This window comes from Monodelphis domestica, chromosome 2 (genome assembly GCF_027887165.1).
Source record: "Monodelphis domestica isolate mMonDom1 chromosome 2, mMonDom1.pri, whole genome shotgun sequence".
Taxonomy (NCBI): Eukaryota; Metazoa; Chordata; class Mammalia; order Didelphimorphia; family Didelphidae; genus Monodelphis; species Monodelphis domestica.
In genome coordinates this window covers 35,170,687-35,196,384 of record NC_077228.1, presented here as the reverse complement: position 1 = coordinate 35,196,384, position 25,698 = coordinate 35,170,687, and the positions used below count along the sequence as shown (strand labels likewise).

Sequence of the window (25,698 nt, the reverse complement as noted above, 5' to 3'; positions counted from 1 at the left end):
ATGCACCCAAGTTATCATCAATCATTCTTATTTCAACTTCATAAGATTTCAACATTAGCAAATGACTGAAATTAATTATTCTCATTCAGAACAGCAAACACAAATATAACATGTTAGAAGATTATGTCTTCTTGTCACCAACTTCCTCTGAAGATAATGATTAGTGATGGTTGAGTTTAGGCAATGGTGAACATTTTTATAGGTCTTCACCATAAACAATAGGCTAAAAAAAATTTCTAGAGCATGTTGGGATGTCAGTAAACTGCCTATATATATTTAATGGCTCAAAAGTCAATTTCCCCTGCCATGGGGTTGGCACCTGGCTCGACCAGGGGAGTTTCATCTACTTCACAGGCTTCCAGCTGGAGATGAGTCAGCCGTGGCACAGTGCAGCCCAAACCAGGACAACAAATAAAAGGCTGCCCGAAGAGTGGCCAAGTGTCTAGAGCTGCTGGACTCGTCCTTGGCCTGACCACATTCCAGGTAGTACATGCAGTTCTGGGCCCCCCGTTTTAGTGAAGATGGCAAGAGAGTGAAGAGTGTCCCAGAGCCTGGGGAAGGGCACTCCCATGACGTCAGTGTCTTACAGGAATGTCAGGGGGAGGAAGGGAAGGAGAAAGGAAGGAGAGGAAAGGGAGGAAGTGCAACACCCTGCTAAATGCTTTTACAAATGTGCTCTCATTTGATTCTCAAAACAAACATGCCAGGTAAGTGCTATCGATTTCCATTTTAGAGATGGAAACTGAGATAAACAGAAGTTAAGTGACTTGCCCAGGCTTATATAGCTAGTTAAGTGCCCCAGACCAGATTTGAACTCTTCCTGATTCCAGGCCCCATGGTCAGCCTATTATGCCAACAATGGCTTCTCTGTATATATTTATCTAGAAGAAACTACAGAAGGGACATGACATCTATCTTCAGATGTTTAAGGAGGGGAGCCTGGATGGTGCTCTAAGCTCACCTAACCCACCTCCAAGTGATTACAGAAAAAACAAAAATGATTCAAAATGAATCCTGGGGCAGCAGATCAAACAAAGAAGACAGAGTGAAGTAGTGCTGTGTCCCAGAAAGTGGGGAAGGACAGCAAGGAGGTCCATTTTGGTGGAGTGAGATGGGAAAATAGGGTCCAGCATGTTGGGGTGAAACTCAAGTGTGATCCAGCACAAGCAGCAGGGGGAAGAGTACAGCCCAGTAGTCTGGCTGTGGCAGGAGAGGGTGGAACCCAACGTGACCCAGCACAAGTGCCATCTGGAAGGAACAAGTACAGATACCCCCTGCCTCACAGCAGGCCAGGCAGCATCCCCCAAGAAGTGCTCCCTCCACAGGCCAAGAGGCAGTCAAGTCAAACCCAGGACAAGCTGGGGACAGTGGGGATAGTACTCCTTAATCCAAGAGTGGAGCTGAGCTTCAACAATAGGCAAGAGCAAAAGACAAAGAAAAAACTGACCCTGGAAAATTATTTCAGTATCAAGGAAGACCAAAATGCAGGCTCAGAGAACAGGAATGCAAAAATGGATATGGGTGAAAGAATGTTAGGCCCAAATAAACTCCTGGAAGGGAGGTTGCCCTTCATCCTGACACCTGATTTATCCCCATATTAATCTTATCACCAGAAACTCTATTTTCTTATTAATTAATAACATTGAACTTTTTAATTAATCATTTGGTTTGAACCCCCAACATGGTTCATTAAATATCATTTATTGAATAGAAGGAAGAAATCTCCTTCCTCAATAGTATTCACTCAGATTTTTCTACATTTCAAAAATCTATATGTTTAAAACTTGTAATCTATGAATTTTAGTTATTGACTAATTCATTTCTCATCAATGAAACTAATAATAAAACAGGAAGGAAGGAAGGAAGAAGGGAAGCAAGGAAGGAAGGAAGGAAGAAGAAAATGAAGGAGGGAAGGAAGAAAGGAAGGAGAACAGGTAGGAGGGAAGGAAGAAAGGAAGGAGAGCAGGTAGGAGGGAAGGAAGGAGAGAAGGATAGAGGGAGGGAAGGAAGGGAAGGAAGGAAGGAAGGAAGGAAGGAAAGGAATGAAAAGAAGAAGGGAGGGAAGGAGGGAAGGAGGGAGGGAATGAAGGAGGGAGGGAGGGAAGGAAGGAAGGAAGGAGAGAAGGAAGGAAGGAAGGAAGGAAGGAAGGAAGGAAGGAAGGAAGGAAGGAAGGAAGGAAGGAAGGAAGGAAGGAAGGAAGGAAGGAAGGAAGGAAGGAAGGAAGGAAGGAAGGAAGGAAGGAATGGAATGGAATGGAATGGAATGGAATGTAGGTTGGATAAAGATGGCCTTTGTGCAATCCCCAAATGAAATGGGCTCCCTCCAGAAGTAGCAGAGCCCCTCAGTTTGGAGGACTTCAAGCACAAAGATGGATGACCACTGTCAGGCATGGAGTAAAGGATCATCTTACTCAGATGTGGTTTGGACTGGTTGGCCTATGAAATTCCTTCTAACCCTGAGATTCCATGATAAAGGCAAAATATGAAAATACATATATTAATATATAAAGAAATAGCTCTAAGTGGAAGCTCTAAAATTGATGCATTTTAAAGGCAATCTTTTAAGAACCAATGTTCCTTGGTTAATTCAGATGATGAAAAAACAAACCAAAAACTACTCCAGGAGGTCTAAAATAATTTGCAAGATAGTCCAGAAAATAAAGAACACATAAATGGGCACAATTTAGAATAGTTCTATGTTTGATACTAACTTAATACTAATATCAATAATTTAATAATCAGTAATCATCCTTTCGCAAATAAGTTAAAAGCTAAAGTCTGATCACTTCCTTTCCTTCAGCAAGCCTACAGTGATCTGGAACACTGATTTAAACCTAGTTCCCTCATTCTATGTCAGAACAGTATTTTGAGTGGGTGTTACTTAAACCAAAAACAGTTGGGAGTATTGCCCTGCTGAGCCATTCCTGGAGGTCATCCCCTGGACAAAGACATGAAAGCCTATTGGAAGAGTGAAGAACAAAAAGTGGGGAACATATAAATGTTCCTAAATTTAGAGTTCCCCAAAGTCTGTAACTAAGCAACAACTGTTTTGTACAAAGTGCTGTAGATATCTTTAACTTAGTTATTATGAGTCAGAAATCTTAACATGTTTTTAGCTTTTCCCCTTTTAAAACTGTTCTAGATGGGATTCAGGTCCCAGCTATGCAACTGACCAGCTGGTACTCTATGTCTTAACTTCCTTATATGGATCATGGATATAAATATAGCCCCCTACAGCGCTGTAAAACTATGAGGGCAAATAACAGGTAAAACACACTGAATTTCACCAAAAGAAATGAGATCAACTCCCTCATGACTATTTCCCAACCAATTCAATGGCTATAAGTTGGAGATAGGATTGTCTGATTTAAGTTTGAACTAAAAAAATTATAGAACCTATGAGTCAGAAGGGATTTTAAAGACCATTATACCACCCAATCTTTACCTGAAAAGGAATCCTTTCTGTAGGAATCCCCAACCATGCTTTTTTGGTTTTCAGGCTTTTCTTGAAGACCTCAAAGCAAGGAAAATGCATTCCTTCACAAAGCAGACCATTCCACTTTTTGGAGAGCCAGTAATTGTTGGCAAGTTTTCCCTTATAACAAGCAGGATCTGCCTCTTTGCAAGTTTAACCCATTTCTCTTGATTCTGCCCTTTGGGGCTAAGCCCAATAGTCTAATCTCCCTTCCTTGAGACAGCTTTTTAAAGACTTGAACCCAGGCATCATGTCTCCTCTTTCCCAAGCCAATTATCCCTTCATTAAACCTCTAACCAATGGATTTATTACCACCTCACAGGAACATGCTAGCTTAATTGTGTCTTTCCTAAAATATGATATGTGAGACTAAACACTCAAGATGTAGCTTGACCAAGATCCATTTATTTTCCTTGTTCTGGATCCAATCACTCTCTAATTGTAGCCTAGGAAAAAGTAGCGTGGGTTTTTAACATTTTACAATTTTAATTCATACTGAGTTTGCAGTCAACTAAAACCTTTTTCAGAGAAACTGCTGTCTATGTTTCAATTTAATTGTTCCTATGAAGTTTAACTGCTGCGACCCAAGCATAAAACATCACATTTATCCCTATTAAATTTTATCTTTTTCTAATCGGCATTGCTCTAGTGATCTTTTTGATTCAGATTCTGTCATCCAATGTATTAGCTATTCTGCTCCAAACTTGACAAAAATGCCATTCATATTTTTATCCAAGTTTTTGATAAAAATATTGAGCAGTATAGGCCAAAGCCAGATCCCTGGAGCATTCCAGTGAAGACATCCATCTAAGCTGATGTAAACTCATTAATGATTATTCTTTAGGTCCATTTATTTCACCCATTCCAAATTCACCTACATGTCTTATCATACAGCCCACACTCTTCTACCTTATCCAAAGGGCAACAAAAGAAACCTTCTTAAATGTTTTGATGAAATCCAAATACTACATCTTTAACACTTCTCCTGTCTATCAGTCATCAGTATCTTGTCAAAAAAGAAAAGAGGGTTCCTGTGGCCTGAGCTGTTCTTGAGGAAGCCATGCTGGTTTTTTGTGATCAAAGTGGAAACAGCATAGTGGTCAGAAGGCTGCCAATGAGTCAAATTTTAATTAAAAATAATAAAATGTAAAATATTTTAAAAGAAGTCGTTTCAGTTGTTAAAAAGGATGAGAATTTAAGGGAGATTGCATAATTATCCCAAATTTTAAAATCTTTTAAAGCAATTTTAGGAAAAGAAAATCACCAACACCCTGAATCAAGAAAGTGGATCCTCTGGAGATGTTATAAGGATGCCTACAGAAACCACACACTGCATCATAAGATCCAGAGTGGACTTTGGGATGTAATGAACTGAACTGAAGGGGGCTGAACATACCATTTATTATGAATTTAAACTCTTATGCCAAAGGGGAGTGCCCCAATCGGCTTTTTGTCAATGCATCTATCAATCATTTTTGTTTTCTTTCTCCTTTTTCTTTTCTTTCCTTCTTATTCCCAAATTGTTGTAATTCCCGCTTTGTAAAGAGTAATATTTTATACACCTCTAGTAAGAGAAGCTTTAGGTATAAGCTACATATGTGGAATGATTCTTTGGGGAGACCCGACATGTTAATCTCCTAAAAAACCCAAATAAGGTGATTTAACATGTGGGCCTCCCAAAGAACCAAAGGAGAAGCTGTGTGAAGAGAAGCCCCCTCCCAGGATCACGCATTTGGGTCTGACCTGCATCTCTGGGCTCCAGCATGGGTCACAGGACAGTGACCTAGGCACATGACCCGGAAAGGATCAGGTTATGGATCTGGGGTAAAGGAAAAGATATAAAAGAGGGGGTAAGAGTGGGTTCCAGGAAGTGGGGGCTTTCTATTTGCTCAGGCACACGGTGAAAGAAAGGTGGCCGAGAGTCCTGTTAGAAATGGGCTTTTCTCTATATCTGTCTGCCATCTCTTATTCAGGTAAATATTAATGAATTCTGCAGAAATTAAAGACCAGAGTTTGATTTTGTTTGGAACAGCTTTAAAATTCACTTGTATGGAACACCCCATTCCTCATTAGGCCAAATAAATGCGACATTACTGTAAGCTGCAGTATCTCACTACAGAACACGGACGGCTACGTGAAAGGAATCTAACCAGGAACAATATCAAACGCTTCCTCTCTCCAAGTACCGCTGACTCTGTTGAAGGATGACGTCCTCCCAATAAAATGACTAGTGAGGTCACATGGCAAGTATGGGGAACCCTGATCTTCTGATGCCAAAGGCAGGGCTCTTCACACACCACTGAGAAGCCTTGGAAAATAGCCAGATCTTGCCGCCAAACACAAATTTTGGGCTGATATAGCTGTTAATGCCTCCTGCCCCTTCTGCTATATACTTATAGAAGTCAAGTATTTACCATACTCAGAAGGCTGCCAACCAATACTAATTGCTTGCAAGCTTCATTTTAAGGACTACATTCAAGAGCACATCGTAAATGAGGCTCTGGAAAAAAGGCTGACAAAGCAGCCTCTCTTCCCCAAGGTGGATTTGTACTAGACCTCAGCAAGAGTCTACAAAGAGTAGAAACACAAACGTCCTTCACTGAAGACAAGTTCTCCCCCTGGTGGAACTTAAAATGGACATACTGAAATCTTTCTAAGATGAAAAATAAAAAACATTTTGTTAGCGGTGGAAGTTCAAGAAAAGCATGTTAAAAAACCTAACAAAAAATTCAATCATTATGAAACTTCCTGAATGACAGTCATTAACTGTATTTTTATTACTAGAAAATAATAATATTGATGGGATAATAAACTGAGAATGTAAGACCTTATACTTTCTTTTATAAAATAATGATCATTAACTTTAAACATAAGATTTATAAACCACTTTTCCTCACTTAACCCCATTGCCTAGCCCTTACCACTCTTCTGCCTTGGAACCAATACAGAGTATTGATTCTAAGATGGAAGGTCACGGTTTAAAAAACAAACTCACTTTCCCTCAATAGTAAGTAGTTTCTAGGAAGTAGTTACTAAAGTCAGCATCTCCATGATTGTATCACAGTCACAAATTTCATTTAGAGCTCCCATTTTATTTTTCTATTGGTAATGACATATAAAAAATGGGGGGCAGCTGGGTAGCTCAGTGGATTGAGAATCAGGCCTAGAGATGGGAAGTCCTGGGTTCAAATCTGACCTCAGACACTTCCTAGCTGTGACCCTGGGCAAGTCACTTAACCCCCATTGCCTAGCCTCTTCTGCCTTGGAACCAATACACAGTATTGATTCCAAGACAGAAGGTGAGGGTTTAAAAAAAATGTGAAAGGATGTCATAAATTCAGTCACTTTTCCTATCTTAGAACAACAATAATAAAGAAAAGCATTTCATAAGCGTGACAAAGAAATCATTATCATTCAATCAGTTCAAGTTTGATGCTATGCTAAATCATGTGATTTTTGTGAAAAGTATCCTAAATAAACATAAAACTTTATACTTTATAATTTATACTTTCATAGTCTTTCTAAATTGTAAGAGGGTCTTTTTTTTAATATATATAATCCATTTTAAAGATAAGGGAATATGTCAACTGAGCAATAAAAGCTGACTGAATTTTGATGCAAAGCATTTAAAGGATTCATTTTTACCAAGAAAATAGTTTTGAGATATGATGCAAGGATAAAAGGAGGTTTGGGGAAGGAAACAGAGTTTTATATTAAATAGAAATGGCTACACACTAGATTTTGTTCAGACTAGAAAAAAAGGAGAGAGATAAGAACAAATTTGTGACTTTTTGAAAATGGGAAGTCAAAGAAATGTGCTTGTCATACTTCCTAGGAAAAGTGCATGGTTTAGCTAGAGGACCGTAGCACACAAAGCTTAGTACATAACAAGAGTTCTGTGAAAGATATTCTCTGCAAGAATAAGAGATAGATCACAGCAGCACCAGACAGACAAAGGGAAGGAAATTCCTTCCTTAAGAAAGGGAAGACATTTATCAAGTTCCTACTATATAGATATGACTGGCTCTGTGGCAAGTACTTTCCATATACTATCTCATTTGATTCTCACAACAACCCTGAGAGGTTATTCTTTTTATTTCACGGAAGAGGAAACTGAGGCAGGCAAAGGTTAAGTGACATGGCTAGGAAGGATCTGGGGCAGGATTTGAAAGCAGAGCTCCCTGACTCGAGGCCCAGGGCCACCTCGCTTGCCTTGTTTAAAACCAGGTCAGAACATTTGTAAGCTATCGGATAAAGACAATCCCTTGCCCAGATGAAGAATCTTCTACCTAACTTGGCTTTACAATAAGAAAGATGTCTGCTATCAAAAATTGGCAGTCAGAGCCAAGAGCAGCAATCATCACACACTCTGCATCTTCTCAGTTAAACAACTTTGTTTTCTTGAATTTTCCACACAGGGGGATACATTAGGTTTGGAGAAAGGCACTGCTATTGACACGCCATGGTCTAACGGAGAGAGAAGGATAGGAAGGGTTCAAGAACCCAGGGGAAGGGCACACTCCTCCCATTCCCCTCCCTGGATACCTGGATCTCCAGCTCAGCAATATGCTGCTGCAGTTCAGCCACAGCTGCAATGCTGTCTGCTTCTCGAAGACGGACTGCCATGACTTCCTCTTTGTTCTAAGAGAGGGAGAGAGAAATGAAAAACGTCCACATTTGTCTTTCGGAGATCTCTTCTCAATTCAAATGGGCCACCACCAACCGAACTTAGAATGGCTGTGCGTGCCATGCTGTTGTAGTGGAACAATCATCTTTAGGCCCCTTCAATAAACTTGGATGTGCATCCTGATCGTTTTCCATCGTTTCAGTGGCAGGCGGAGGAGCACACACACAGGCAGGTCACAGAAACGGGCCATCGGTGTGAGACCATCCCCTTGTCCTCCAGACAGGAAAACTGATGGTGGTGCTGGTAACAGGTGATAAAGTTAGCGAGAGCAAGGCCCTCTTCCCTTGGCACAGGAAAGGTCTTTGCTAATGTGGGTTCTACCAGTGAAAATTAGAAATGCCATTTTAAAAAAGCTTTTAGCGTGACAGCCTATGGAACACAGCAACATGGCAGAAGAATTCCGACAGCTCACTGTGAAAGGACCTTAAATTCACAGGCCTGCTGTTCTGGAATAGGTCCTCTCCCCACAACTTAAGTTTATCTACCTCGTCAAGCTTTTTAGGAATAAAAATGCTCAATTTCCAGCGAGACGTGTGAATGTTTAGGTGCTAGAACACACATTAGGTGTTTTAGGTGTAGGCAGTTTTGAGCCTTTAAATAAATCCACGTATAATACAAATCAGGTTTCTAATGTTACGCTGGATGGGAACATTCCCAGTGGGAGAGCTCCTCTAGAGAGCCCTTGCACCTGGAACTCTATGGAGTCTCCTTTAACAGGAAGAGCTACGGTCCTGATCCTAGATCCTGTATAAATAAATAATATATATATATAAATAATATAAATATATATATAAAATAAATAAATATATATAATATATACATATATATTATATAAATAATAAATAAATAAAGGCAATAAAATGCTGTCATCATCATCAAACAGTTAAGTGTACTCATGTTTTGCTTTGTTTCCTAAAGGTCTATCTTTGTTATCAGGTCTCTGAATTTATATACAATGGATGTCTTATTAGGACTAGGTACAGGCTGACACTTATGAATGTCTTTTAAGAGGATTTGATGAGCTGACTCGAGTATATATTAGAAATGCATTTCCCTGTATAGATTTTAACACCCAAAAAAGTTTGTATCAGCTTCAGATTAAGAATTTTGATGACCTCATTCTCTAAACTGAAGCACACAATATTCTCTCTTTAATGTTCTTTCCTTAATGAGGTGATTTTCCAAATATGGTTTTGGTAAAAATTGACAGTATCTTAAAACAGAAAGTTCCCTGGTTTTTACAGTTTTTATGTGATGATAAAAAAAAATAATTTAAAATTTTCCAGGGCTTCACATTTACTGTTACAAGTAACACATATGTATCTAAAGTAAGTCATATTTATTAAAGGAGGACAGAATGATTGCAAAAATTATCCTAATGTGATGGTAATTATCGCCATTAAAACAGACTGTCCAAAGTATTCAATGATGTAAAAACAGTTGAAGGCTTAAGTACTACTTCTCCTGAACTCTTCAACTTGAGCTCCTGTTATTAAAGTGCTGTTCACTGTATTTATTCTCTTTATTTTAAATCTATACTTATTGATGTGTTTTATACACACACACACACACACACACACACACACACCCTTGTTATTTCCCAATCAGAAGCTAAGTTCTCTGCAGGCAGGGATGGCTGCAATAATTTTATTTGTATCCTTAGAGGTTATCAAGGCTCCTGGTTCTAGGAGGCACTAAAGAATTACTGACTGAATGAAATGCAGAAACAGTGAAATATCCTCTGGTTGCACCATGATATGAAAATAAAGAGTTTGTTAAAAAAACAAAGCTGAGATGGCATCTGCCTAACTTGGGCACGTGATGCAAGGGCAACACTCAAAGATCAACAAAAATGACCACACAGGCTGAAAAGGCTAAAAGTGTACCATCTAAGGCTTTGTGGGTTCATTAGAGACATCACTTAGAACATATTTCTCAGATTCATTGAGTAAATTATGGCAAATGAACTAAAATTTTTGACTGTTTCCAGCATGCATTAAGTTTTGAATATGTTCATTTCATTGACACAAAAAATCATTTTCATTAAATTAAAAAACTACTGACTTCATGATAAAACTTATTTTGATTAATAAAACACTAAGTAAGGCTTTTGACAAGTTGTATTAATTTTAGCAACACAAGTTACAAGAATAACAAAGTCAAGGGTTCTTAAGCTGGTGTCCATGCCTAGATTTTATTTCAAGGAGTTTGTGAACTTGGGTGAGAAAAAGATTATACCTCTATTTTCAGTAATGTCTAACTGAAACTTAGCATTTCCTTCAAGTATGAATTATTTTAAAAATACTATCCCAAGAAAGGGGTTGTAGATTTCTCCTGAATGCCAAAGGGATCCAGGACATAAAAATGGGGAAGAACTCCTACTTTAAGCATCTTTGAGTCATGAAGAATAGCATCTTGGTTCCAAGGCCTGGCTGGGGTCTCTCTGGGCTTGTGCTAGTAAATTCTAGAAATGTTGGCAAACCTGTTAACTTTTACTTCTTTATTTTAACGTCGGCATAAATGCCACCAGCCTATTCACTTAGTAATAAGGGCTGAGAGAGCTGTGAAAGATTTTATACACTGACTCAGAAACTGCAAAATACTACATAAAAACAAGGTCTGAAATGACATTTATGAAAATTAAAACTGAAGCAGAAAGAAAGCCCAATGAAATCATACAAGTTAAACTGATGCAACTTCACTAATTTTGGGGGGAAAAATTAGGTAAATTCCTTCCCAAAAGACTAGTCTTTGGTGCATATGAATTTCAGCATCCACAAACAGATTTCTGGCATTGTAATTGTAACAGTTATACATATTTATAAGGATGTAATTTCATCTCTGGCTTTTAGTGACACTGATAAACCACTCGAGCTTTACTCGGGTTTGCAATGTCACCAGAACTAGTCGATGGAATTACAGCTTTATATGCACCACTGAAAGTCTGTTATTTTCTTATCATAGAACAATAAAACTGGAAGGAATAGCTAAGGGTTATCATTCCCTCCGCTATTTCTAAGTAGGACTACAAGTACAGCTTTCCAGGCTGAAAAGATTCGTATCTAATTTATTTTTTAAAAGATTCCATTGTCCGTGACAATCCATTTTAAGGCTAAAGTATTGCTCACTGTCATGTGCATAGATATTTCAGAAAATAATTTGACTTCCACACCATAAAATTTCTTCCTTTCTTTAAAAAATAATTTTTTTCTGAGAAAGTTAAATGAGAAATACAATGAAAGAAAAGTTTTTGTCCTGGTGTGAACATGCACAGATTACCTAACAAATTATGGACTTTACAGAATATTTATTTATCTTTCTATAGATAAAATATTTTGGTATCAATTAGTTTGGCATCGCAAATTGTGAGCAAGTCTTTAAGAGTCTGAAAGACCTGGATTTAGCTCTTACCCAGGCGCATATACTAGCTGCATGGCTGTGGGCCCTCACTTAACCTTAGTGCCCAAGGCAAGTTAAAGATTCAAGTGACAGTTGCCTATCTGCATTAGTGAAGAGAATAGTAAAATCACAGTTGAACAAAACAAAAAACCAGTATCAAACGGCTATTAGGGAAAAAAGGGTGCAAATTCACTGAAAAGTTCTTTAAGTTTGTGTCATGTGCTCACAAGTTTTTTCAGAAGAGAATACATATTTTCACCTGCTGAGTGAAATGCTAAAGGCATGAGAAGAAGCAGCTGGGCTTAGCTGATGGACAGGGGGCCCCAAATCAGACTCAGGCTATTCTCTAGGACTGGGGACTCTTGTTTGTGCCACACACACCCCTAGGGCCAGAGGAACAAGACTTTCTCAGTCATACTTTTAAATGCAAAAAGTAAAATATGTCAGATTACAGAGGGAACCAACTCTATGAAAATGCATTTCTCAAAAGATTACAAATTCAAGTTGAAGGTCCCCAGAGGAAGAGCTCCTGCTCTAAGACTTCAGTGCAGAGTGGCTGTTAGTCTGGATTGGGGTAGATCTTCTCATCAAGAGTTAACCATTCCAATGAAAATCATAGGTCTGCTCCAGGAACGGATGCAGAGTGAGAGGAGCAGAACCAGGAGAACATTGTACACAGAGATGGATACACTGTGGCACAATCCAATGTAATGGACTTCTCTACTAACAGCAATGCAAGATCCAGGACAATTCTGAGGGACTTGTGAGAAAGATGCTATCTACATCCAGAGAAAGAACTGTGGGAGCAGAAACCCAGAAGAAAAACAACTGCTTGATCACATGGGTCAATGGGGATATGACTGGGGATGTAGACTCTAAATGATCACCCTAGTGCAAATATTAATAATATGGAAATAGGTCTTGATCAAACACATTTAAAACAGTGGGATTGTGCATTGCCTATGGGAGGGGGTGGGAGGAAGGGAGGGAAAGAACATGATTCATGTAACTATGGAAAAATATTCTAAACTAATTAAGTAAATAAATAAACTTAAAAAGAAGGAAAGAAAAAAGAAAATCATAGGTCTGATCTCCCCACCCCACCTCTAAGCCCCCTCAAATGATAACAGGCTGGCTAAAAGATCAGCATCCTTCCAAGCTGGGCTGTTTAGTGTTTGTGCAAAGGCACTAGTTAAGCTACAGTCTTTTTCAATATGGCTAAAATATAATGAATTGGTGAGGAGTAGGCTTGATGTTTAAAAAATCACTATGGAATAATTAAAGACATTTCCTTCTGAGGCTTTAGTTTCAAGGTCTATACATGATGTACTTTGATAAATTATAATCTTATCTATACAAACGGCTCTAGATCATAACAAACTGCAACCCATTCACATTTTCTCAGTATAAGTGATTCTTGTCTGAATCTTTCCATCTTTCAATATTTCATGAATTCCAATTCAGCACTGAGAAATGTCAAGTCAGAATCTATCACAAAACCAAAATGTGTGAGGCGAACGGTCCTAATGTGCACCTGTAACTCCCTGGTTGCTACAAGTCTAGGAAAGGTTTCCTTTGGCACTGGTGGTATCTTTTGCATCTCCAATCTCAATTTTTTGTTGATGTTACGCCATATGGCCCCACATCCATTATTGAACTTTCTGGAACACAGGTTCCTTGAAAGTATGGAATGCTTCATTTACTGGGTATATATCCCTAGAAAGTAGAAATTCAGTTTTACATTGATAGGAACAACCCAAAGTGTTTCTATGATGTCCTGAAGATTATTTATAGGCCGAAGACCTATGATTGCATTTCAACCACTGGGCATGGTTGGAGCCACAGTAATCAGTGATAAGACAGATAGGCTGAACACTTCCATAGTGTTCTCAAGAGATTGTCATCAATCCATGCTGAAGCCATTGGCCATATATCTCAGATTGAAGTTAATCCCTTTCTAGCTGAACCTCCAACTGAAGAAGAGGTTTGGAATATCATTAGGCTCCTTTCATATGGCAAAGTGCCTGGTGATGATTCCATTCCAAAAGAGATTTGCAAGGCAGGGAATCCACAAAAGCCGACTGAAATCCTCCAGGTCATGTGGCAAGAGGAAGCTATCCCCCAAGAGATCAAAGATGCCTCCACTATCCACCTCTAGAAAAGGACTGGCCTTTGCCTCTCTCTGTCACTGCTGGCAAGCTCCTTGCCAGAGTCCTCCTTTATAGGCTGATCCTTTACCTGAAAGATGGTCCCCTACGTGAGAGCCACTGAAGCTTCAGAAAGGGCCAAGGAAAGGTGATAAGCGTGTTTGCTGCCTGACAATCCAGGAGAAATACCAGGAGCAGAACAGAGGTCGACACGCACCATTCTGACCACGGCCTTTGATCCTATCCGTCACGAGGACTTGTGGAAGATCGTGGCAAAATCCAGCTGCCCAGAGAAAATCGTCAGCCCGTAGCCAGCTCCACGACAGCAAGGTTGCGGGGGTTCTGGATAAGGGACGATGCTCTTGCGCTTTCCCAAGCACCACTGCAGTGAAGCAGGACTGTGCTCGCTCCCGTGCTTTTTAGTGCTACTGTCTGATGCTTTCAATGAGGTCGAAAATAGCACCGAGGTCAACCACTGCACGGTGGGTAAATGACTTACCCTGGAATGAAGCTCTGAGACTGAGAAAGCGCAGAGCATGGATCCATTCGCTTTGTCTTGATCACTATCACCAAGAAGCCAGGCTCTCCCCCAGTCCCCGCCAAACCCCTGGTTACAGCAAGTAGAGAACTTCTGAGCGCTCTGGATCAGCTCACGTCCCTTGGCAGTACGCTTTCTGGGGCGCCCATGGAGATAATGAGGTGGATGCCCCCAGCCCGAGCCGGCTCAGCGTTTGGGAGAAAAGAGCAGCATTGGGCTGCCTAAGAGACTAAAGGTCTTCAGAGTTGTGCCGACCTCGCTGTTCTATGCCTATGAAAGTTGGCTGGCACGCCAGCCCCACGCTGGAATCACTGCCATTTGAATTGTCTTGGGAAGATTCTGAAGTCATCTGGCGAGATCAGGTACCGGCCCCCGAGGTCCCTTCTGGGGGTGACCTCACCAAAGGCAAGGGCTCGCTCGGAGGTCAGAAGAAGCGATACAGAGGCTTTCAAGGCCTTTCTGGAGAACTTTGGCATCAATTGTGAGGCCCGGGTGACACTGGCACAGCAGTGAAAGAAGGCACTATGATCTCTGAGCAAAGGAGAACACACGAGACAGCACCAATTCGGAGACGCCTTCACGCCAAATACAGGCTACTTATGCCCGGCCTGTGGAAGAGCCTTCCAAGTTCACGATGGTCTCATCAGTCGCCGACCCTGACATAGTGACGTCATTTTGGTCCTCTTCAAGGACAAAGGACAACCAACCAGTCCCTAGAGCTCAGCATAGTGCTGAGAATATCCCAGGCAGGCCCATATTCTTGTCCTACTCCGGTCTGGGCCAGTCCATTTCCCAGCGTAGGGGGTGGGCCTTAACCTTTTTTGAATCACGGGGTTCTGAAGGTGAGGCCTAGGGACCCCTTTTCGGAATCACGTGTTTAAAATGCATCAACTAGAATGCGCTGGCTCCCCCAGGCAGCTAATTATGCTGAAGAACAGTTAGGAAATACTTAAAAACCAGTTCAAAGACTTCAGCAGCTCTGGTGGAGATGCTTCTAAGATAAGCACTGGTGGATGATTACGTTGATGGGCCAGCTGATGCTGGATCTATGATGTCCATCAGGTGGCCGCTTCCTTAGCTGGCCCAGACCACAGCACAGAGATCCTGCCTCATCTGGTGTAGCTCTTGCCCAGAACCTGCCCTATGTCCTCCATTGCATGTCGCAGAATATTTCCCAGAAGCCAGTGTAATGGGTGGGCAGCCCTTTAGCTCCTGCTGCTGCTGCTGCTTCCAGACCTGCTCATCACACCTTCTGCTCCCACTTACTCCTACGGCATTTTCATAAGTCACTTTGGGTAATAAGTTAGCACCTGCTTCTATCTGCCTGGTCACTGCTGTTTTAGGCACCTGCCATTCTGACCCTTCCATGATTGTGCTGGTCTGGGCTTTGGAGCCATCAAGTGTTCCCTAGCGAATACAAGTTTTGGAAAAAGGGCGTTTGTATAGGGGGAGGGAGGTGATCACGGCAAGCACGGCTCTGCTGCCCATCTAGAACACAGCTCCTTTCCTTCCTCAGCAGCTCTGGTTCAGATGGCTGCCAGCAGGTGCTATTGATGGCATTTATGCGGATGAATTAATTCCCAGAACCATCCAACGTCATGCCATGATTTGAGCAATAAGCATCTTTCATCTGTTTGAGTTTCCCTGTGAGGACAATGAGGCGATTTCAAGTGACACGAGACCCCACTAAGAAGGGTTCAATAAGTGTTCGGAGGCTTGATGCAGTCAGCACGATGTCATCTGGAAACTCACCATCGATGGGGAAAACCATTCCTGTAACTGGATGCTGAAGAAGGATATCTTCTCACTTTGAGTGAACACATATGTTTGTTTTATGCTTCAATTAAAATGCCCCTCAGAGAACCAGAAGACAGAGCTATCTCTGGATTTGTATTTATCAAGAACCGTAAGTGATCTTGGCATATGGCTGGTATGTCTTCTGTTTAAACAGCATCTCCAAGGATACTTTTTGTTCTACTAAGTTAAATGTTTTCTTTTAATCAAAAAACAACGTATAGAATGGCACCCTGCATTTCACCATTTCTGAGCAATTGTGTGTGAAGACTTGGCTTAAAACAAATACTTTTAGAGATCCTCACTTTGATATGTTATTTTTGTAATTCAACCGATGATGCTCAAGTTCATTGTTAACCGATACCCAAACCAAAGGACAGAAACTGATTGTCTAACTGTGCTAATGGAGATCTGGATAATGCATCAGCCAATCCATCTCATTTCTGAGGGCGCTTATTTACATAGATTTGAACATATCTGAGCATAATGTTCTTGATGCTTCAATCTAAGTCTCCAGGTCCCAGAGATGATCTAGAATCTGGCCCAGGAAGAACAGAGAATGACTAACTTACCAGGAGACCTGCAGAGAAGAGCAACCTCCACCCAGAGCTATGCTTGCAGGCTGGATTTCTCTTTATGCCTCCAAGGCTGAGTAAAATGCTTTGGGCATACATAGCAAGTGCTTCATAAATGCTTTGAGTCACTCCTACCCGCCCTCTCTCCCTGTTTAACTCGTCCCTAACTTCCATCCATGCTGAGAATAGATTCCATCATTCCTGGGCAACGCAGTTTGACCTATTTCCAGATTTGTTCATTCTGGCTCCTGCTCCCTTGGAAAGAGAACAATCATTTGGATTTCAAGGCATTTTTAATTTGGCTGCAGTCTATATGGAGATTTGGAGGGGATGGGGGTGGAGGGGCACAGACTTGCAATTTCTTAAGCATGCAAATCCTGGTAAAGAAATTCCCTTTAGTCGGGTAAATCCTTGCTCTAAAACGAAAAAGCCTCAGAAGAGTTGCCTCAGGTGCTGATAAGTCAAGGGACTTATCTAGGGACACCTGGCCAACTGGACCAGGGAGTCCTTGTTCCCCAAATATTCCACTCTGTACCTTGGAGGGGTCATAAGGAGAAAGTACTCTGAGAGGACCAAAGAGATGGTACGGACTAGGGTCAGACACACTGACAGCCTGAAGCCAGCCTCCCCCTCCCAAGGCCCTTCTGGACAGGATGCAGAAGAGAGGGAGGCAGGGAAATTCCAGGTTCCCACCCCAGGGGGAGCATGCCATGCCCTTTACCTTGTATTCCATCTCCGCTTGCCTGCGTCTTGCTTCACTTAACTGGGAGAGTAATTCTCTGTTCTCTGTGGAGAGACACTGCACCTTCCTCTGCAGGCTGCTCACCTCCTGCTCTGCCCTTCTTAAGTGATTGCTATTGATTTGGTTCTAACAATTAAAAAAATATAAAAGCAAAACAGAAGTGAGATGCGAAATGTTAAGGAGCTCTAACACATTCATTCTTTACTTATCTGTTTACTATGCATGGCTTTACAAATTTTTAGTGCCTTTCATATACCAACTCCATTTAGTACAGATTTGAATATTTTATGAAAAAAAATTTAAATAGAAGTTTGAAATGGAGCCAAAATCCCCAGTCTGACTAAAAATCAATATTTAACTATGAAAGCATTGAAAGCGAATCTCAACAATGTAGCAAGAGTTTTAAACCAACATTTTAGCTTAATTTATCATTTCTGCTATAACCAAATTTAAACTATAAACATATACTATGTCCCTTCTTAAAACATATATTGTAATTAATCTACACGTAGTTTAATTTTTAATAATCAACAAGCACTAAAGTCTGCATATTATTTCATTTCAAAAACTGATCCCTAGAGCCTAATTTGTTCAGCTGTTTTTCAGGTGGGTCCAACTCTTTGTGATCACATTGGGGTTGTCTTGACAAAGATACTAGAGTAGTTTGCCACTTCCTTCTCCAGCTCATTTTACAGATGAAGAAACTAAGGCAAAGGACTTGACCAGGGTCACATAGCTAGTTAATGCTTGATGCCAGATTTGAACTCAGGAAGATGCCTCCTGTCTCTAGGCCCAATGCTCTATCCACTGTGCCACCTAGCTTCTCCCTCCAGAGCCTAATAGTAAGCTATAAAACACTATACAAATATAAATTCTTCTAAATGCCTTCAGGGAGCAAGCCTTCTCTTTTCTTTCCCACCATTGATGCAAGTTCTGCACTAACAAAAGCAATAAGATATCTGTCAAAGCTTGAGCTCTGAAAAAGGAAGGAATGAAGAGGGTAGATAGAGGAAAATAAGTTAAGGAGCAGATCTCACTCTACCCACTCCATGGAAATCCTGCTAAAGAACAAGGACTCCTACCTCTTCCCCTTCCATCCCTTTTGTCATTTGAGACACATTCCTCCCAAGCTTGCACTTCTTCTGGGAGCAGCCCATTACAGGAACTCTCCTGAGATAACGCTTTCCTGAGTTCACAGGGTAAGATGGAAGTCCAGCAATTCCCATAACCAAAAGGAAAATACTCAGCGGCATATTTAATATCAGTGTAATAATACCATCTAGTCACAAGCCTGGTGCATGTCTTTCAAGATCATTAATGTGTTCTGGGATAGTTTTCTTTCTCTAACCCAGAACTAGGAAACCTTCGCTGATAAACTCTTGTGATACGGAGATACAGAGGTTCCATTCAAGGATCCCTTTATTTCCAAGATGGAACAAATCTGGAAACCAACTCTTTAGTCACACACAATAGGATAATTTTCTGGTTTAAGGGTGCCCCCTGCTGACTAAATAAAAACAATTATGAAAATGAAAATCCCCTTCACAGCGGTAAATATTCCTGAAACGTAGCTCTACACACAAATACAAATGTGCTTCTAAAAGCCCCCTTCATCCAACTGGACCATTATAGTAACTAGGTCAAGTTATCTTAAGCTTGCTTTTATTTGGAGAGAGATCTTTTGCCTAGTACTCTCTAACATGACAAACAATGTAACAGTGTGGCTGACCTTTGAGAGCTGTTTCAGTCTTCCTACTACTCTTTACCTTAATAATCACAGCTTAAGTGACCAATTATGAGAGCTTTGGAGAAAACACAACTTGTATATAAGAACTGATGCTATGTAAATGCTACATAAAAAGTCTTTATTCATAATGATTTGTTGATGATTTATGATTTATGATATTCATGATGATTTGGTTTTCCTAACATACCTGTGTTTCCATTTCCATCATCCTTTGCTTTATTTCTTTGATCTCTGCTTGAGTTTCAGCCTCTCTAAGTCGTATGGTCATTAGTTCATCTTGCAATTCATTCATTGCATTCTTCCTGGGTGGGTCTTTCCATCTCCCAGTAGTTCGACCTAGATGGCGCTAAAACACAAAGAACTGTAAGTCCTAGGAATTGCAGTCCTAGGAATAAAGGTGACAGACACCCCAGGTATACAAGTTTTCCAAACATGTCGAGAGCCATAACAGACTGTCCAAGTTATAAAAAAATTTCACTGAATAAAATAGTTCAAATATGCTAAAAATCATTTGATTTTATAATTTTTAAAATGTTGATAAAAAAGTATTTATCCTAACAAGATTTAACTTAAAGTGTGGTTCTAGGATCAATCAATGATAAATTAGGGCCATATAAAACATTTACTGTACCACATTTCTGCTTGCTACATGACACTGGCAAACACTGGAGGCATAAAGTGAATTAGAAAGGAATTCTTTACAAAATTGTAAATGTAAGGTAACAATATTGCTTCTAAATAGTTTATTTAGGATATAATTACATAATTACATGATCCACCTCCCCCCCACCCCCCTTCCCTCTCCTTCCTGGAGCTGACAAGCAATTCTGCTGGGTTATACATGAATCCTTGTTCAAAACCCATTTCCATATTATTGATATCTGCCGTAGGGTGATTGTTTAGAGTCTACATCCCCAATCATACGACCATCAAACCATGTGATCAAGCAGTTGTTTTTCTTCTGTGTTTCTGCTCCCACAGTTCTTTCTCTGGATGTGGATAGTGTTCTTTCTCATAAGAGTTTCCAAAGAGTTTAAATCCTGCCTTAGATTTCTTGGTTCTGAAGAAATCTGACTTCACCTGACTGAGTTTATTTTGAGTTCTGCAGGTCCTATCCCTCCCTCTCCAGCCCTTTAGCCCAAACCTAACCTCATGGCTCTTATGACTGTGTGCTGCCATCCAGCACACGAGGCCCAAAGTAGTACCCACCTGCCAATGTTCTTCCAAGTCCTTCACCTGCTGCCTAAGTTCTTTCAAACCCATTAAAGCTTCTGCTTCTCTCAGTTTCACCGCAATTAATTCCTCCTGAAGACTTGCAACATTATTCTCGTCAGGCAAGGAATTATTTCTCTGAAAAGAAAAAAAGTAAAACCTAAACAACTAAAGGACTATTCTACCTGAGCGCTACTTTATTGCAGACCCCAAAGTTTGGTCTCTTTTGTTTTCACCTTTACCTGCAATTTCATTGGTATAGGAAACTTCCTGTAAGAAAAATTTCCTGTGCCAATGCAGAGTAGGAACTGTTCTGCAATATAGAATCTTTGAGCATTTAATTGTTTTGCTCAGGGTCACAGAGATGGTCTGCATCCCAGGTGAGACTTAAATGGATCTTCCTAACTTTAAGGATGGCTCTTTAGTTACTATGTTATTTACTTTGTAATATTTATTTCTTGGGGGGAAAAACCCAAAACTATGCACTTTCCTTTGTCCATCACCTCCATCTATTGTCACATGGGCCCTCACCAAGTTCCTTGACTGCCCAATGGCAGAGGCCAGCCATAAGAGAGGCAATGGACCCAGCGGCCTTATTCCCTCAGAGTGGATGGGAATGTGCATCTCTTGTACACTAGCCAGTCATATATGTATATATAAATATAAAAAATTCATTATGTGGGTCAAAGATGAGGTGGCTGCTTGTTATGAAGCAGCTGTTTAAGTAAAAAAAAAAAGGTAAGTTTGCTAAAGAAAACATATCTTATTCTTTACAAGAGACAAAGAAGGAATGTGTATTACTTGTTAAAGCCCTACTACCTATATAAGGTAACAGGGAATATACACTGCTTGTGAGACGAGACAGAGAAGAACAAAAAGTCCTTGGAGCAATTATAGGTAGAAATAAGACACTAAAGGAAAATAGCTGTTGTAAACTGATCTTCACATTCATGCTAGGGTCAGACATAGCCCATGTGGAATCAGGACACAAAGGAGTTGGTTGTGTAATTTATATATGGTGCCTTAGCAAATAGGACTTAAAAGAATCTAAGTCAAGATTTAAAAATATATGTTCTTGGGATATGAAACGTGATGTTGACTAACATCAATGTCAAGTTTGCCCTGGCAAAGTTGGGGTCATTTTTGCTGGGTTTAAATGTTAAAATTAAAAAGTAAAAGCCCCCTGAACTCACGCCTACACATTTATATCCTTATTGCCAGCCAGGGTCTGTTAAAGACAGGTAAATTAGTTCTTCCTCCTGTTTAGTTATCTCTGGGGTCAGCTATTAAATCTTCTCTAGAATTTCCTTATAGAGGTAGCTGCCTCAGAATAGAATGCCAGTCTTCAAGCAAGAGCTGATGGCTTCTAGAATCCCAACATTAAAATTAGAAGTCAAAAACATGTGTCTCATTCTGAAGATTTTCCCAAACACCTTTAGCAATAACTAGAATCCTAGTTATTTTAGCATTGGAAGGGAATCTGGATGTCATCAGCCCCTACATCAGCATGAATAACATTTGCAAAATCTTCAACAACAGGCAGCCAAGAAGTTGTTAATGAGGATGGAGCCGATATTAGTAGGATCCTTTTACAGCCCTTCATTGTTAGAGAGGACATTTTTCAGGTATGTGCTAGAATTGGATCATTGCAAAAAGCTTAGTAGCTCCCAAAAAGGAGCCTCTTCTGACCTTGCTGTAAGCAGCCTTAGATAAGATGTTAGGACGACCTGATTTTTCTTGGATTGGTAAAGCATTAGGTAGAGATCTCCCAGTGCGACCTTTTGATCCTGCTTTCTCAATTCTTTCTCATTTACCAGTTTCAGCTCACTAAGCTCCCGTTTTGAACATCATATTTTCAAAGTGCTCATCAGTTGATATAATAATTTTAGGAGGCTTGGGCCAAGGTTTTGCTTATCAAAACTAGAACTGGCATGCCCATCCCTGGTGAACTGATTAAAGGTGGAAACTTAGGCATGCTCATCAGTGATCTCATCATCGTGATAGTTTGCTCTCGGGATGCAGCTCTAGACCAATCCATGCTTGCCCATCTGATGTAACTTTTGTCTATGTCCTCCCTAAATTCACTGTAAGGAGTCCATCCGATGTGCGGAGGGCCTTACTCACTTTCTCTTGCACTCCATCTCACGAGGAGTTTAGTGGATTATACATACAGAACATCCTTTGGCTGCAATCTCTTCCAGAGATTTCTTTGCTAACATGCACTCTCATCCTTGATTGCTGTGCCCTCTGTCAAGGGCTACAATCTGCTGACACTTCTACTTCTCTTTCCATCACTTGTTCAGTGGTGCCCAGTTTTAACTCTTCAGGGCGCGTTTCATGATTCACTACTTCTATAACACTGACATTACTAAGATGCACCTTTGAAGGAGAAATTTGGAATCTTAGAAGAGGGATGTGAATCCTTACAAGCAAGGAGGCCTATTCTTCTCCTTCCCTTCCTCTCCCTCTCTCTTCTTCTCTTCCTTACTTGTTCCTTTCCTTCCTTCTCCATTCCAGCCCCCTCCAAACACACACAAATATATTGTGTGGGTCAACTCTGAGTAATATGAGTCTTTAATTCACTTTAGTCTGCAAATATGAATAGGTAGACTATCTCCTGAATCATCATAGTGTAGAAGGCTTAATGAAATCAGTTCAATATCATCTTCAGATAAGAGCATTTGCAGAATATCTCTACTAATAGAGAATGCCCTTGTTTGGTCTCTGGGCAGGACATCTTCCATGATAATGGGAGACACTTAACCACAGTTCATCCTTTCCATTTCTGTCTTAATATTCGCTGATGATTAAATAAAATGATCTCCATAATTCTATCTATTGTAGGATCTTTTAGAAGTTTAAGGGTAGGAGGTACTCTAAACAATAATAATAAATAGCATTTACATAGTACTTATTATGTGCCAGGCACTGTGCTAAGCACTTTAAAATTATTATCTTATTTTATCTTCACAGTAAACCTAGGTGAGTGAAGGTGAACCTTTTAGAGACCGAGTGCCCAAATTATAACCCTCACGTCACATCCCAGACAGGGCAGGGAGGAAGCACTCTCAGTGGGCCACAGGCAGAGGGACAGGTAATGGGAGAAATGTCCTCAGGTGCATGTGGAGAGGGGGAAAGAAGCAGCCCTTTCCAGCACATGTGCCATAAATTTGCCAACATGGCCCTAGGTTATTTTCTTCATTTTATAAATGAGGAAACTGAGGCAAACAAGTATCTGGGGCCAGATTTGAACTCAGATCTTCCTGAATGCAGGCCCAACATTCTATCTATGGTATCTCTTAGCTGCCTAAGAAGAGATGTTTCTAGGTTTCCTTTGGTAATAAAATGGCAAAATGGGCATTCCATTTTGCTTTAGATGCTAAGACATCCAGAGCTAAAGTCAGCGCTCAAATGGTATTTAGTTGCTCTCAAGTTCCTGGCAAGAACTGTTCTCTTTACTCTTTTTCTTTCAGTGGTTTCTGTACTGTTTTCTATCCCAAAATGTCCCATTTTGCATAGTGTTTAAGGTTGTAAAGTGGCTCAAAGCCTTTCAGAATCAGACAAGACAAAAAGCAATAAAGCAACTTTGGGGTGATTTACTAAGACTCCATGACTTTGATGAAATCATGTTTGTAATATGAGATATTCTGAGAGAGATTGATTTTTGAGTTTCCTTTTCTCAGGAAAACCCCTTGAGATTAAGTTTTATTTATTCATTAATTAAATGTCTTTGCTGTACCTAGTACTGTGAATTTTAAAATTTAATTTCTGAATGAATTTGAAGAATTATTATAGGGAAAGTACTTTGAAAACTGTGAAGTACATTAGAATATGACGCTAGAGTAACAACAGCAGCATTCACCTGAAGATTATTACCTTTTCTATATCCAGAACTTTCTCCTGCATTTCCTTCAGGGCACACTGAGACTCAGCTTCATTCAGTCTGGCTTGGACCAACTCCTCCTCCAGCTGCAGCACAAACTTTTCACTGTAGCGGGCGCTGCATTTGTGCTACAAGTTACAGATAAGTGTATTAAAGTTGCAAGGAAATAAAAACAATTTTAAAAATTGTAAATCCATTTAAACATTTTCAGTGTATATTTATTATGTTCAAATGCAGTCAACAGCAGGCCCTTTTCCTCTTTTCCCCTTCCCCCAGGATTCAACTCAGTTAGTAGATATTTTATTGCCAAATATTCCTCAAAACAGCAAATAAATAAACTAACTATAATGTCCAAAGACAGTATCTGACATAAATCAATATTAATCCATAAGTTAATAACAGGTCATTTAGCGCTCACAATAGTTTCACTTCCTTACATCATAATTGTTTATGCTATAGACTATGGATACTACAATTTTACTTAAAATTAGCCTGTAACAATATGAATGATGAAAAAAATTAGCCATAAAAATTTGAACCACCTTGAATTCCGGAACAAGGTATCCTTGAAAATCAAGATTTTCAAAAAGCATAATGATAGCTCCTAGAAAAAGAAAATGCTGATATTCTAATAAAAAAGGTTCTCATTCCTTTTCCATTAGCAAACCACTCTATTCATTATGACACAAGCCCTTTTTTGTGATGAATGACAAATAAGTATCACAATTACAATTTAAGGGGCAGCTACACAGCACAGTGGAAAGAGTGCCAAGCCTGTAGGCATGAGTACCTGGGTTCAAATTTGGTTTTACACTTCCTAGTTGTGTCACTTAACCCAAACTGTTTAGCTCTTATGACTCTTCTGCCTTAGAATTAATATTGGGTTTAAAAAAAAACAACTACAATGCAGAAGAGACTTGACTAGGTGTTATAAAAATAAATTTGAATAATTTAGTCAATAGTTATAGTATTTATTGATTTTTACATTTTAAAGACTAAAAGGTGGAAAAGGTAATAGTTCCTTCAAAACAAATTATTGAGTTAGTGTTCTATTAAATAATTATCCCATATAAAGATTTATTTTTAAAAATAATCAATATAGTAGCAATAAAAAACTACTAAATATAAAATAAAACCTCTAAAGATAAGCTGGGCAAGCTATATTCATCATAGTATGATCTAACTCAAATAGTATAGTCTCACCTCTAATTAAGATACAACTTTAATGTGAACACAGACAGATAAAATATATTCCTATATATCATATATTATTCTATATGGAATTTCCTCTAATAATATTATGACTACTTTAAAGTTTAAGAACATTACAATGGAGTGAACTCATTACTTACCTTGAAAAATCAATTAAATGGTTTTACTGAAAATGCAGTCCCATTAATGGGAACATATTTTAGAAAATGAAACAATGAGTATGCTATAATTCTACTGAAAAAGTTTACCAACATTAGGAACTCGTTTGGCTCAAATAAACATGGCTC

The 25,698-nt window shown here is 39.7% G+C and overlaps 1 protein-coding gene across 13 annotated transcripts in view; it reads right to left on the bottom strand.

The window, feature by feature from the left end:
• EVI5 (ecotropic viral integration site 5) overlaps nt 1-25,698 on the bottom strand; it is a 221,510-nt gene that overhangs the window by 44,711 nt on the left and 151,101 nt on the right. For 12 of the 13 annotated variants that reach the window (XM_007480307.3, XM_007480308.3, XM_003340087.4 and 9 more), the window contains 5 exons: nt 24,193-24,327; nt 20,314-20,454; nt 19,292-19,450; nt 17,337-17,483; nt 8,021-8,116 (listed from right to left, as the gene is read on the bottom strand). In XM_007480307.3, coding sequence (XP_007480369.1) covers nt 8,021-8,116; nt 17,337-17,483; nt 19,292-19,450; nt 20,314-20,454; nt 24,193-24,327 — 678 coding nt within the window. The remainder of the gene's footprint in view (nt 1-8,020; nt 8,117-17,336; nt 17,484-19,291; nt 19,451-20,313; nt 20,455-24,192; nt 24,328-25,698) is intronic. The other variant, XM_056815347.1, reaches the window with a different exon arrangement.